The sequence below is a fragment of the Falco punctatus genome (genome assembly GCF_963210335.1).
Source record: "Falco punctatus genome assembly, chromosome: 6".
Taxonomy (NCBI): domain Eukaryota; kingdom Metazoa; phylum Chordata; class Aves; order Falconiformes; family Falconidae; genus Falco; species Falco punctatus.
In genome coordinates, this window is record NC_137585.1 from 37,597,759 (window position 1) to 37,613,764 (window position 16,006).

At 36.7% G+C, this 16,006-nt stretch overlaps 1 protein-coding gene across 10 annotated transcripts in view; it reads right to left on the reverse strand.

Annotated features, from left to right (window-relative positions):
• The window catches only part of ATF7IP (activating transcription factor 7 interacting protein), a 114,172-nt gene that overhangs the window by 15,167 nt on the left and 82,999 nt on the right, over positions 1–16,006 (reverse strand). For 7 of the 10 annotated variants that reach the window (XM_080393100.1, XM_080393104.1, XM_080393105.1 and 4 more), the window contains exon 11: positions 276–14,582. The exons of 2 other annotated variants lie outside the window; for them this stretch is intronic. In XM_080393100.1, the coding sequence (XP_080249226.1) occupies positions 13,140–14,582 (1,443 nt within the window). In that variant the 3' untranslated portion in view covers positions 276–13,139. Of the gene's footprint in view, positions 1–275; positions 14,583–16,006 lie in introns of those variants that run through there. One more of the 10 variants, XM_080393098.1, reaches the window with a different exon arrangement.

Here is a 16,006-nt window from a genome sequence, read left to right on the forward strand (position 1 = left end):
CACCAGGACAACAGTATTACTTATCTTGAGACAGCTCAGCCTAAGTGCCTATAAAGAAACTGACTTCACAGTAATGAAGAAAGCAAGCTACACTGGGACCTGTGTGCTTCTAAAACGTGTCATCAAAAGCCATCAAAAAACTCTCTAGCTCTTCAAAGAATTGTCATCCCTCATCATAAGTTTTAGCATTCTATTATTCTACGTTTGTAACCGTCTCTTTAGAGAGGATATAGGGATCGTTCAAGCTATTGAGAGGACTAAATGTTATAAAACACCCCTAGAGTACCATCAAACAGTATTATCTTCTGAATCAACTGCTGTCCCTTGGCTGTTCAGACTGAAGGGACCAACATTTTCCTTTAGGTGATGGAAAAAATACTGGGGGAGGTCCTATATATTTCTGGGCTTTTAAATGTACTTTCCAGAAAAAAGATCCTGAATTATGTCAATTTCTAGTTCCTTAAGCTTCCTGCAAAAATTAGGGTTTTTCTGGTTTTGTAGAAGAGATGATAATTCATTGTTGAACTGAACTGCTACCAATTTATGGATTAGAGTAAATCAGGTTCCTTAGGAAAATTAAAGGTTGAAAGCCAATATAATTATCACATCTCTTAACAACTAACATGAAAAAAGCATAATAGTTACCAGCTCCACATGCCTTGTACAAATGCCAATATGATAAAACCTAGGAAGATTACTTGTTTCTCTGTGCAGTCACATGGGGACAGATGCAAAAAGCCTAAGCGCTGAGACTGCTCTATGACCTTTCATTTGGGTAAAACTAAGCCTTTAAGGAGGTCCTAAAGACAATTCTCACACAGGCAAGGTTTTGAGGAGAAGAAAAAAAGATACGTGATTACTAAATGCAAACAAAAGCTGTCTCCAAATTATCAGTCACTGAATGTGGAATGCCTGACACGACTGATATCCTCATTATGCATTATTACAACCTGATTTCTTCTTGCCTTAAGTTCTGATGCTGCCACTGATGAAATTCTGCTATTAACCTACATGATACACAATTTCAGTAAGAAATATCTAACTACTTATGTTCACAGGCAATAGAAGAGACCTCTATAAGGACTCTATCTTTGCTATACAGAGAAACATCTTTCAGATTTGTTCATCATGGAATTCTGTTGAGTGATTTCTATTTAAAATTTTCCAGCTTCAGTTTTCTTATTATGATGAGCTGATTTACCCACTTGAAGCTTAAGATAAAAGGCCCAATCAAATAATCAATGATTACTTGATTAGCATGAAGTCAAGAGGAATATCATTCCAATTTGATAATCTTCCCAGTCAACAATGTGTATTTTGAAATATGGTGCGCTCTGCCAGCAGAAAGCAGATTGAAAAATGGAGGGGGAGATTTATAAAGAACTGGAAAAAGAAAAAACACTAAGCTATTCATTTATCCCCACTATAAAATACATTAATCTGAGTATAATTTCCTTTCAATTCTTCCTCTGCAGGGACATCTAAATCCTTAGAAAAATACTCTGTATGAGAGCTAACTGTTTTGAATCCCTACTTAACTACACCAGTTGAGAAAGTTCATCGAACTTCCAAGTCAGCAAGTGTCACTGCATGCATTTTTTTACTTTGGTGTGCCTGGAAGGCCAAAATCTTGAGTTAAACAGGCAACTATGAAACGATACATCAAATCAGCCAACAAGGTCTCATACCTGCACTTCTCAGGAGTGAAGACCAACCTCTAGTTAGCCACACTAATCAATGTTTTCTACTAAACAACCCTGGTAGCAATCTCCTCAACAGGAACTATCTGTAAGTAGTGAAGTTCTTTCCACAGCTCACACTAGAAGTTGCAGATCTGTAGGGCAGTGTCTTGAGTGGTGCTCTGTGGTACATCCCCCGGTCCTGGTTCCAGGGCACACACTCCAGCTAGTCCAAGAAGATGTGGTACTCCACACACAGCACTCCCTGAAGTCCTGACTCCCCAGCCTACCCAGCCAGATCCCCCTAGTTCACCAACCGTGCATCTCCCTTGAATGAAATTTAGGAGTACAGGAAAATTTTAAGGGAACTGGAAACACTGAAAACACTGCACCTCGTGTTTCTTAGCTAGGGGTGTGTGGTGTAGTTAGAGTATCCCCCATACAGAACAGACAGCTCATTATGCCTGCCATAAAGGTCAGGATTTTGACTATTCAGAGCATCCACCTACGTTCAACAGGAGGGGGAGTATCCATTGCTATATCCTGTGGTGTTGACACATAGTTTCCAGGTACTTGTATGTATCTGAAATCCAGGAAAGAAAAGAAGATTCAGGAAGAACTGGGAATCAGGTATTAGAAGACTGGTCCATACTACTTTCTCATGGTGAAATTAAGCATCTCCGTGATTTGAGACAGCAGCTTTATCTCCCAGTCCCAGGTGTTTCTGGACCACCTGAATGGTTAAGACCTACAAATGGAACCATTTGGAATTATCCCTTCCAAAAGCAAGTAATATATGGTTTTCAGAAAATCCTGTGCCCAACTCATAAAGAAAATAAAAACACTCCTTTTGAGTATCATGACTATGTTATTCAGAAATTCAGGAGTATTTCAAAGGACTTGTGAAAACTCCAGTTTACAACAGAGCTATGTTTGAGGAAAGGCCAGACAGAAACAACTGCTATTGCTTTTGTAAACAGAAGGTAATGGGATTCTGAGGAGGAGATTGCCATGTCACACATCAGAAGAGAAGATTCAGATGTGTTGCTCTGAGCAAAATTAGAAACCAGCTTAAGAAGACTTGAGCCCTGGTAAAGGCAAAGGGAAGCCTGACGTTGGACTTTCAGTCATGTATGAACAACAGTCACATTTATGTCAAAAATTGAAATATAAGAACAAGTTTTTCAGCTCCTAATATCAGATTTCAGCAAGCATCTGGGCAGAAACAGGTAACGGAGGAAAGCAAAGTCAAGGCATTCTGATCTGCTATCAGTTTTCAGCTTTCTCCAAACACAGGAAGCCAACAGCCTGAACCTGCTTCAGCTGATCTCTGCTGAAGAGCAAGATGATGCAATCGTAACATTTTCATCAGCATAGTCACGCTACTGAAATAAAACCATTTAATGAGAACCCAAAACATGCCTGGCGATTTCATTCACATATTGCCTAGCAAGTCTGAGTAACAGAAGACTCAGTCACCTTAGAATATCATATAAGCTGGAACAGACACAAAATACCCACAGCAATATAAAGGGTTCTCTATTTAAAGATCACAGTTACAAAAAACCCAATGCAAAAAACCCCCATAACCCCCAAAACCACCTTTTCATCATTTGTCAGAACCAGAGCACCAGTGTCCAGTAAGAGCAGAAGTAGCACTTAAATCTGATTATTTACAACAGCATCTAGGTAATTCCAGTAATCAAACAGAAGAAAGTTTATATTGAGATTTAAAAGAAATACAAACTGCCAAACTCCCTTTTCCATCCTCCTTAACTGCTCACATATCTGAACGTATATGCCTTTAAATTCCAAGTAAGCAGAAATCCTCCAAAATATTGTCATTCACACTGCCATTTTGGACCTCTTTTGTCCATAGCTGATGAGGTAACTTTGTGCAACCTGGAAGGAGCAACATCATGAACTGAACCATTTAGTTAACCACAACTGTACCTGAGCTGCCTTATTTCACATCTTTCTCTGCTTTCACACAGCAGCCAGCAGTGTAACAATCTTAACACAAAACAATGCAACAACAACAAAAATATTTAAAATGGAATAAAAAACCTAAACCTACCAAATACTGCTCTGAAATATCACACTTTTAAAGATAAACACACACAAATTTTTTTTAGGAAGAAAGCAAGAAAAATACAAGACTTCATCTTTTCCTGACTTCCTAATTTTAATACAGCCACATCTTTATTCTTCATCTTGTTGGTGAACTTCCATTTGTAATTAATATGTTCTGCATAAAAACAATGTGTGCTGTTGCTGGACATTTCATACTAAAATCTAATGTAGATCCAGCTCTGGAAGATGTATTCCAACTTGGTGTCGAAAGGCAAAACACTAGCTGAAGTAGGGGAAAGAAGAATGGAATGTATGATTAAGAGCAGAAACAAATGTGGGAACAGGAAGCAGGGGAAGGAAAAAAGGCAGCAGGGGAAAAGCAAATTACAGCTAAATGGGCACCAGCATACATATGGAAGGATGGTGTAAGTACTGTAATGCTGCTCTGCTAGTCTCACCCGGCACTGCACATTTTTCCTCAAACAGCCAGCCAAGGAGAAGATGGTTTGCATTTACAATCTTGATCTGTTTTGAAAAGTTTGTTCTTAAAGAAAATCTTGAAAGATCTTGAAGAAAAACTGCAGGCCCTCTGCCCCAGCTTCTTCAGTTTGCAAAGTAATGTTCACACCTACCACATTTACCAATATGTAACTATCCCTGGGCTCTGTCTGTATGCCAAACGCCCCAGGCAAGCATCTCACTTGGCAAGTGTGAAGGAAACGTACTTTAATGACAAGCATGTAACTTGTGAAAACAGTGACTAAAAGATCCTGCAACAGGGGCAAAACCAAAAAAGTAAATCCTCATCCCTTTCAAATATCTGAAGTGAAACCTGCTAAGTCCTGAAACAGAGGCTAAGTCATAACATCTTCTAAACACCACTTAATCAATCAGACCGTAAACTGCTTTATAGTGCATATGGAAGATAAAATAATGAAAAGTATGTTTGATGCAATTATTCATATTTGTGCATTTTTCTCACTTAAATTAGTATTAGAAATTGGTATTTCTGCGTGTTCTAGTAGTTGCAACATTTTTGCTGAAAAGTGACATATAGTACTGATTCTTCTCAGTAATATTTTCAGATTATTTTTAACCATGAAAACTACTAGAAACAGACTTTGTTTGATTTTTGTACATAAAATCTCTATTCATATTACAGTAATTATGCTTCAGTTCCGGGCTTTCTACAAAAGATTGGTAAAAATGACCTACACTCGGAATTTCATGCATTTTCTACTGCACATATTGTAACAACGTAACAGCTCCTTTCTTCCAATCCCAACCACTAAAGTCTTTTTAACAATTAAAGAAAGTGCTGAGAAATAGATGCACTGACAAGTAAGATATACTTATGGGAGGAAGTGCTAGGAAAAATCAGCAATAATACATTTTCCCTTGAGGAAGAAAAGAATGGTACAGTGACTTTCTAGAACCAATGCCATACGGGTATTAGAGAAATTTAAAAAAGAAGTGTAATAGAAAAAAGTTCTTAGAGGTAATAAAAATCCTGAAACTTGTTAAAAGTGCATAAACACAGTGAAACAGGGTCACCTGAATCTGAAGTCACAGTGAAGATTTGCAGTAAAACTGATGTAAAGGCTTTATAATTAAGAACGAACTTTCTTCTTTTGGAAGACTGTCATTATGTCCCATATGTCACTGACTTCAGTATCTAATAATTATTCTACACACTAGTCAACATTAAATTAATAAAAGAAAAACCAGAAAGGAATCAGCCTCTTAATAAAATAAAGAGCTGTCTCTGGTGTTGAAGTGACTCTGAAGCAGTTTACTCGTCTGCCTCTGGGAAAGTAGGGAGATTGAGACCAGCTACTATCTTTTTATGTTTTTCCATGCACTGAGACCATTTTACACTGTTGTAAAACACCCTGTAGTAGAGAAAGAATATCATCTTAGTTTTGCTATCAAGCAATGTTTTCAGATCAGCACTGCTGCGATTAGGTTGATGTATAATTTGTAATTTCGAAAAGAAAGAGAAAGAAAAAAGGGTTGGGGATGATGGGAGGAAAAAAAGCTAGTCCAATTCCATGAGGAAAACAAATACAAGCAAAGAGACTGAATTTAAAGGCCAAAGCACATACAGTAGACATCATGTTGAGAAAAGGAGGTCTCTCCCACTATACCTAAAATTTTGAAATTTCACACAGGAAGTAGTAGTTACATCACCACAGCATATACATGTCAACAGCAAACTACTGAACAAAATTGGGAAGGAAATCTCTAAAACTCAAACTGAACAGCAAATGTTACCTGTTACATCATTTTGTGTAACAGCACACATACACCAACACGCACATGTATTCTACAACATGAAAAACCAAAAGGTGTATGTCGGTATTTTGGAGAAAGTTCCGAGTATGCTCTTCTCTATTCATATATAATACATACAATTAAAAAAAAGGGTTTGGTATTATATAACGCCATGGTTCAGTTCATCACATAGAGATAGCAATGCTATTCATTGTAATGCCACCTGCTTTTCAAAAAGGCAAATTTCAGTATGTAGAAGTGACAAATGAAGTGTGTGTGGGGAAATGCAACAAAAAATACAGTGCAAAATAAAAATTAATTCCTGGGTAGTAAAGATCAAAATTCTGAAGATCATGTGCGGTACAATGACACAGTGCAGACAATTTTATTATTAACAGTTTCTACAGTATCAAAACAGAAACAATTCTGGGGGTTGTAAAACAGACAGTCCATGAAGGATCACACCACCACAATCATACATGACGCACCAAGGCGTTATATAATAGCAAAATTGATATTAAATTATGGAAAGCAATGTTAAAAAAATGTTCTGGGAATGGGGTGTGTTTGGGGAGGGTAGTGATATTGTGTTTATATGCATAATTATAAGGCCCATATTATGTTTTTAGTCACCCATACACAGAACTACAAATTTCAAGCAGTCTAAGCAGCTATGGAAAAAAATTTTTTGAACACATTTTTGAGTATATTCCAGTCATTAACTGCCTTAATGTCAGACTTATCACTCCTCAACAGTTATTTTTTTTCCAATGCAGTAACTCCCACAGAATTGAAATAATTATCCCAGCCTTGAAAAGCTGTCATGAAAATTTATTTGAACACGTACCAAATGTATTTGCCATGTCTTACCACAATAAAAATGAAAACATTAATGCAATAAAGTTAGAGGTTTACCAAGATCATAGTTTGCACAAGCAAAATTTCACAGGGCTGCAATATATGTTTTGCTAAGTGTGTGATTGCATACTTGTATTACACTCAAACACTATTAACAGACATTTTACGTATTGCATTTACAAGATTGCTCTGTTCCACTTATCCTTAACTGGTACTGTGCAACACTTCCTACAGAACAAGAACAATACAAGCATGGGAAAAAAAAAAAGAATAACCAGTCTTAGTAATCCCTATGTATTATATACCCTCTCATTACTTTAGTACAAAGAGTAGATATTGGCTCTGCTACCCCTATTAGTAAGATTCATAAATTCAGAAGTCTATCAAGAGATTCGTGTTTAGGCTCCACCAATCATAATTCCAACTAAAAGCTATAAAGAAACATGATAAAATGCCTGAAGTATTTATCTACTGCTGTGATTTTGTTTTTCCTCAAACAGCTGAAAGGGTATATAATAAACATACATACATGCATGCACACACATGTACATCTACTGGTTTTTACTCTTAAGGTGAGACATATACCTTGTTTCCCCAAAGCCCACTGACAGTTTCCCAACAGTATTATGGGGGATGCCCATCTTGGATGATGGAAGATCATCTTATTAATCAGCAAATATATTTATATTCCTTTCCTAATTAGTTTAATGTAGCTTTTAAAAGCTATTATCCACATCTGGTGTTATGACATCATCAGATTGTTTTAGTATTCCTTTCCAATTTTTTGCTCCAAATGACAAATTGAAGCCTACAAAACACAAGTATATTTACTTACTGAAAGCTGCTCATAGTAACTGGAAGTGGTTTAGGTAACATAGATAAGCTCTCAGGGACAGCCAAATCACTTTAGAAGTCATACAAGAATGGATTCACTTGAATTTTGTTCCTTACAACAACTACCCAATTCAGCTATGTGATGTCCTGTTGGGAATTCTTCAGATTATTATTATTTTTTTTTTAATTTATCTTTTAAACTGTCCTCCTGCTAACATCTTTGTAATTTAGATTTACAATTAGTCTCAGGCAAAGGTTCCACCTCACGGATGACAGCTAGTTGCATTTTAAACAGCACAAACATAACCCCAGGGTCAGAGACAAAAATCAAGTAGCCCATTTTACATATATAATTATGCATGTTTATTTTCAGTGACAAAACCATGAAATGCAAGGAAACATATTAATCAAGAATGCTTCAACAACATAGACTTAATAGCTGCTTATAAATTGTAGGCTGACATACCCACTTTGTTCACATTGTTTCCCAACAGTCACAAAGTTTATTACACATTACAAAGTAAAGGGATAGGAGTTATAAGTGTACTTGATTAACATTTTACCAGACGAATTTCCAAGTCAGCAAAATAGCTTCAATTAAACTGTAGTTCAACCAAACAAATCAAGGCATGTCAGAAAATGAGAAATGGATACAACACTGGTGGATTTACTTTTTTTTTTTTAAAAACTAGTATTAGCTGAAAAGGCAAAATGCACAGATGAAATTTAGACTGAAAAAAGATTTACTCTGTAAGAGCATAAGGCGCACCTGGAGTGGGGAACAGGGAAAAAAATACTATTCACCTGACCTGGTGTTTTAGTAAATATAATGTAATCATTCTTGAACAGATTGACTTTATGCCAGCCATTTTTAACACATCCAACCCCATTCAAATGTGTTCAGTTATTTTATGTCACAACGTAATAAAAATTGCTTTCATAGAGTCTCTCGGTATACCATAGCTATATTTATATATCATATATAATATATATAGATCCTGTATCTATAACTGGGATTCATAATAAAATACTTAAAAACCATTCTAAAGATCTGTTATATAATTAAAAACACCTTTGCCTCTGTAACAGTAATATTTACCCCAACACATTAAAAGTCCTTGTCATGTCTTCAGAAATGCAATTCTAGGACCCGAGGCACTGGAATGGCTATTGGTAAAATGACTGGGATTGAATAATAAACCTTAAATTTCTGTGTATGCAGAAAAAAGCTGAAGCTGAGAGACTAACACAAACATAGTAAGATGTCCCCTCCTGCATCCCTGTAGCCATTCCTTCTGGAGCAAGAAGCAGAGGAAGGCTGAAAAAGGAGAAGCAGTCATACAGCAAAATCATATGTTCAAGCTGCTTACTGAAAACTTTGAGCATACTGATCTAAACAATATACAACTATTTAGAAGCTGTATAGTTCAGGATAACCCAAGAGATGTACCAGACTAAAACCAAAACAAAACCAAGACAACATTAAGTTTCAAAGCAATCTTCCAGTGCCTTCAGTTACTTGACACCGTGCACAATGGAGCTCTTCAGGGTCACAGAGAAGGTGCACATAGTATAAAACATTTACCCTTCCAGATCCCCCGCACTGTAGATCACAGTACCTTATGGTGGGGATGAATTACTTAAATAGCAATAAAAGAATAAAAAAAATAATTAACATACCATAAGATACTGTGCCAACTTCATAAAAATAAAAAGTAATTAGGGTACTCCTTGAAGTAAAAGCAGAGATTTCCAAACTTACCAGGAAAAAGCACAGAAAATACAAGTTCTAGATTTACAGCACCAATATCAAAGCTTCACTATGAAAATTAGATGCCAAGCTAAACATATGGTTGTATTATATTAGGTTCCAGTCATTCCCCACTGTTTTCAGAGTAATCTCCATCAAGAGAAATGGAATTTAATCAATGTATGGTAGTCATTAATGAAAAAATTAGTTTAGTTGACTTAGTTAAGGCTAAGTACTGGTGGTTGGGTTTTTTCTCCCCAACTGAAATGGACGATTTTAGGAAAAGATCTAAACAGAAAAATCAAAAGTGACAGATGATAGATTTCTTTCAAAGTGTATTTGTTTTATTCAGATTTTTGAAGTGAATTTTAAATGATTAACAAGTTTGTGTTAAGTTTACAGCTTAAATCTAAACTGAAGTTTAGACAAACAGTTTGTCTTAACTGTTTAACCAACTTAACCTGCTGGTTCACCAACATGCCTTACCTATAGTGGAAAGAGGAAAAAAACAAAACCACACTCAGAAACTCAGTTATCCTGCTGTTTGAAGTTCTCTGCTTATACTGCCACTAAGGAGTCCGACGCATGTCCATTTTGGTAGAATTCATAATATTCATACAGCATAATGTGTACTGCAATGAACAGGACTGACTTGAAATCTTATTTCACAGTTTAAAAAATAAAAAAAAAAGAAAAAAAGGAGGAAAAAAAGGGCAAAAGACCCCCTGCTCCCCATATTACTGTACACATAACCAAAGCTGACTTTACAAAAGCAGCAAAACACCCATTCTGCTTGCCTGCTTCAGCACTTCTAGAAAGAAAATACGTGTAGGAAAGAGTCATTTAACACTTTGGGTGGGAGTGGGAACAGGAGAAAGATTTTTTGGTTCTGGAAGGTTAGAAATATGTTCTATTGATTACAATTAATCAGATATTAGCAGAAAGCTTAGTGAACACTGACTCCAGCTCCTGTGAAGCAGTAACACTTCCAGCCCACACCAGGAATGCTTTTTTCTCATTTTCAAAAAAAAATGTCTCCCATACAAAAATAAATAGGTAGTAATACTGCAGTCAGTAGCTTTGAAGTATCAGGTTCAAAATGAAGGTGAAGGTCGTAAGAGAACACTGTATAAATGGTGCCAACAGAATTAGCATTTAACAAATGAGAAGCCAAAAATACCCTATCATGAGCCAACAGAATGAAATTCAAGTTATAAGCCAAATGATAATTAAAAAGCATCAGGGACATGCCCAGATTGGCCAAAAGAGTCCTTTTTTCCATTTAAATCACCAACTAGATTTGCATTAAGGAATGAAACAATTAGCAATATGCTATTGCACTAAGTCACCTAGATGCAGCTGGGACCACAGCAGGGCATGCTCTGGTCCCAAGTATGCAGCAAGAGGCAACAAAATAGAATCATCTTCTGGCAAAATACTTTTCTTGTTTCTGCAGGATAAATGTTCAATGCCAGTATGCCTGAACAAGCAATCACCTGAGATGAAGATGGGAATATTTTGTGGAGTTTGGAATAAATCTCTTCAAATAAGAAATTAAATTTGCCAGTCTGGCTGAATTCTGAGTTCTATAAATCCTGAAATTTGGAAAACTACATTACTTTAAAATATCCTAGAATAAGTTACTGCATAGTTCTCCTGTATTTTGAGAACTTCTGCCCTTTGTTTTTTTCAATTTTTCTTCTTTATAGCTGTTAGAAAGGATTACTTTCTTTACCATTTCCATTTGATTTACTCTAGGCTTGACAAAGTGATAATCCTGGATCCATGATTTCCTTCCTGTAGTCATCAATGTTGTAATTTAATGCTGCAACTAAGAAATTACAGGATTGTGCAGAATTAATTTTTATATTAACGATTCTATCTGATCAACTACCTCAATCATCATATCAGCAAATAAAAACCTGTAAACACAATATGTACGATGAATATAGCACTTTCAAATCCTTTTAATCATTAACATGATTCATCAAAAAATGGAACACTGTGCTCGTCTCATACTTTGGAAAATTGATGCAGTAAGTATGAATAACCTACCCAAGGCCACAAAGGTAAACATTATCAGCCAAGATCAAAACTAAAGTTCAGGCATCAAGTCCTCTGTTCAGACTATAACAAAGTGATAAATCTCATTATTTGAAAGCCTTTCCCAGCAAGGAAGTCCTCCACAGAATTAAAGAGTTTATCACTGTCCACTTTTTATTTCAGCTGGGATTTTTCTCTATTTTGTCCACTGCTGAGCAACATGAACACTTCCAGTGAAGTCCTTAGTGTGACAAACTGTGTGTGTGTGGACATGTGTGTACACACACATGCACACAGATTTCAAAAAGACAAAGCCATTCTTATTTTTTTTTAATTAATATAATGGAAAACAGGTTTGAATACTACACTCTTTCTTCTTCCAAAGTGGACCTACCATAATTTGTGATTTGATGACCAGTTTTCCATTTTTATTTACAGGAAGATACTCGATTTGTCAGAATCTGACAAAAAATATGGCACAGAATAGCAGACAAACTAGGTTGTTCTGGTTTTTTTTCATTAGAGAGCCTTTAAAACTACAGTCTCATTTCTCTGACAAAATTCACATCCACTATCCTGAGAAATTCTGATCTGTAAAAATCTCGTATGGAAAATGTAGTGATAGGATCAGTTTACTACAGGGAACTAATCTGAAGAAGTTAAAGCTCAAAATATTTGGATCGGGTTTGGTGTGGAAGAACAGGATGTGCTGCTTGTGAATCATACTATACTGACAAAGACTATACTGCAAAGACAATGTGAAATGTAATGGAAAGGGTAGGTGAGAGGAAATACAAAAAAATCCTCTCACAAGCTAAGAACATACAGAGACAACACTTCAACTCTAATTACTTGCCATTTAAGCAACAAACCTGTCCTCAACTCTTTTGAGAACATTTTCCCCATTTCGTGCACAACTGGAGATCCCAATTTTAATATAATTTGTATCAACTAGTGCCTTTGGAGAACAGAATGACTAAAATCTTAGCCAGAAATATTAGATAGGAAAAGGAAAGACCTGCAATAAAAATTTGTAGCTCACAGAAAGAATCAATTTAGAAGAACATTTGAGAAAAACAACCAAACAAAAAAAGGCACAATTCTCTGGTAGGTCCGATAATAATTTGAACAGAGAGGGTGACAGCAGTCAAGCAATTCCAGGTGTTTTCATGCATATGTATGTATTTGTAGTGTATCTGCGTACTTCATTCAGCTTCTACTTTCTCCGTGCTCTTTAGTAATCAAGTATTTGATTTGTAGGATGCTACATTAGTGCCAGCAGGCACAGAATGTTATAATAAACACACTCTTCACAAAATATAAAAGCCATGCACTCAGTGAAGAAAGCATAGCTCTTCAGCTAAGTGGAAATCAATATCTTTCTTTAATTTTTTTTAAAATAGCTCTGCACAGCCACTTGGAGAGTCCCAGCTGCCACAGTGTCATACAAACTCCAAGCCCTACTCTGTTTAAGTTTCTGTTCCATAGCTCACTTCAGGAGTGTGAACAGGATACTTCTTGCTGAACTAGACCATTAAGAAATTTTCTTAGTAGACCAAGTGAAAAACCAAATCTGTTAATTTTTCCATTTTAGCAATTCATTTGAAATCAGTTCCATTACAGAAGCATCAGGTCATTGGTTCCTGTTTTATCACCTGCTTTATAAAGACAGGTTCATTACAACAGCCTTGAAGGGGACTGGCAGTTAGGCTCCCACTGGCCGTGTTCTTGGGGATAAACACCTTGGAACTGTGGTTCACCGGGACAGGGCTTTTGAAATTCAGAGCTGGGTGTCCCTCAGGGACTAAAGTCACACAATTAGTGCCAGGTGGTACCACAGATTTCTTAGGGAATAAAATTTTGCTTTGTTCTAGAACAACATGGTTTATAGAAGAGGTGGAGGCACCAGATAGTGATTCTTTTATCACTTCATTTGGGATCTTGCTATATAGGTAATTGGGGGTGTTATTCTCCATTGTATCTGACCAAGCCCTGTAGCGTACTTCTGCAGCTCCCCAGTAGTGTCTAATAGCAGACTCTGAGCGATGGCCTGTCACTGCCATTATTTCTCTAGGCCCCAGTCCTGCTTCACACAGTAGCTGGATGGTGGTAGTTCGGAGAGAATGATTGGTGTATCGTTGAGAGAGCCTGGCTGCCACACTTATCCTGGGCATCATGGTACCTAAGTAGTTCACACCCATCGGTTCTCTTTTGTACCAGACAGGCTGTTCTTGCATTTGCTCTGACGTTAGCTTTAAAGGATGCAGGTAAAAGGCAGGGGGCTCCGGAGGCAACTTAGACAAATAAAGCTCCAGGGATAAAACAGGACAGTTTGGGTCCCCTGGCATATCATACATTTTACCCATTTTATGAGGATCTTCTCCATTTTTTCCTTTGCCAGGATACCTAAACATAGCATATCGACGCCCATTCTTGTCCTTCTCAACAACAAAAGCATCTGGAGCCAGATCTCTTAAAATTTCCCTCCCTCGTTTGGCAAAATGCAACTGCAAATCAAACCACACCTTGTTGACGAGCGCCAGTGGACTGTGCAATCCCAGCACACCAGACTGTTTAATCTTACGTAAGTCCTCAGCAGCTATAGGAGGATGGTGGTGAGTCTCATCCTTTCCCTGCATGCGTAGCATCTTCAGCACGCTCACAAATACCATGTTTGCACTAGCAAACTCTTTGTCCTTCATTAAGCAAATCTGACGATTATAAGGTGGCATTTTGAGATGCCGGTTTAAGCCAGCACGCATGGACTTGTAGCTTGCCACACTGTAGGTATTCCCATCGTGATTCCTTATTGTATAATAAAACTCTCTTAAGATATCATTGAGTTCACTTACTGGGACCAATTCAAAGCTAGGATCCTTGCCATTTTTGGCCAGCCATTGTTTTAATAGGTTAGCTGCCCAGCCAGTCTGCTTGTGGGTGTTTTTGATGCTCTTAGCATCCTCTTCCTCTTCCTCCAAGCCAAAAAGGACATCCTCGGGGAAGTTAAAATTCGTCTGTGCTGCTTCTACTGCTTCTTTATTTTCTGATGAAGTCTCTTCCTGTTTCAACTGCTTTTTGAAACAATTGATCAAAGTTGTACCATCAAATATGCCACAGGTATACGGCACACAGCGAACTACTTTTTGATCTGAGAGCTGTGAAGTGCGGAGTAATACATAATATTTTGGATTTTACATAACAAAAAGCAGGTGGCATTAACTGGATTTTTCATATGATATGGCATGACAATTCCATACCTCACTAGCCAATTAAAATGCATCAGGTCCTTCTTTATTAACCATGGCATTACACATGCTTTAACTGATTTGACTTAAAGCAAACCTAGAAACATATGCTGTAACAGAAGACTGAAAACCGGAAAGCATCATGTGTCTTTTATTTCCCTCCTCCTTGCTCACCTTCCATTGCTAAGTACCGCTATCACACACAATCATGTTTTTCCAAAATCTTTTCCGGGTTTCAGGCTCTACCGAAGAAGAAAAATCCCAAAATACGCATCCTATACTGAAAATTAGATCTTAAAACTGTACATCTGTCATACATTCTGGTACTGAATTTCCTACATATCAAGTACTGACAAACGTTTTAATAGCTATAATCCACAGGTATCTTTGAAAAATGAAGTTCCAAACGGCCATTCTTTATGAAATGCCTTAATAAATAGGTAGAGTGAAGCATAGTTTAGACTCTGCAATACTGGTTATCTTTACCAGACTATTTCCGTGACAGGTGAAAGACAGAATCTTGTCCAGTATGTTTTCTTCTTGCTTTAAAATACAATTCAGATTTAACTGTACCTTGAAACGCTATTAAATATTGAAATTTTGGCTAGAAGAAATTAGTTTTGTTCTCCTTAATAAAATGACTGCCAGTTAACAGCAATGTAAGTATGAGGCGCTTTGTGAAATATCTGTACGCAGAAAGAAAATTTATTATAATAATTATAAATAGTTTAATTTCAAAGCAAGTGCAACAAATTTTAGAAGAGCAATCCAGAAGTAATGCAAGTTCTCTTTTATCATGAAGTAGTTATTCCTGTAGAAAGTTTCTTTTCCTTTTCTTTTTTCTATGACATACGGCAAAGCAATATTAGAACTCAAATACTTCTTAACTTCTGGATTAGTGTGGAAATGAGAGCACTGCAATAATTTACAAAATATTTGTACAGCTTTAAGTTCGAGCCCTTCAGACAAAAACTGGGCAGAATTTTCTTTTGTACGTTTGCTCTGTTTTATCAGACAAGTTTTTAGGGTGCTCCCGAATTACTAACACATCTGCTTACACAAACCCCATCAGAAAACTTCTGAAAAGACTATCAGAAGCTCATGCTTCAAGTAATACTCTGGATCAGAGGAAGAAGAAAAATACAAATGGACAGAAACTAGAAAGGATGGCACAAAAAAAAGAAACTAAAATTGTTTCATTATGAGCAATAAAGGTAAAGACCTTTTCTCCTGTGGATTGTAACTTTAGA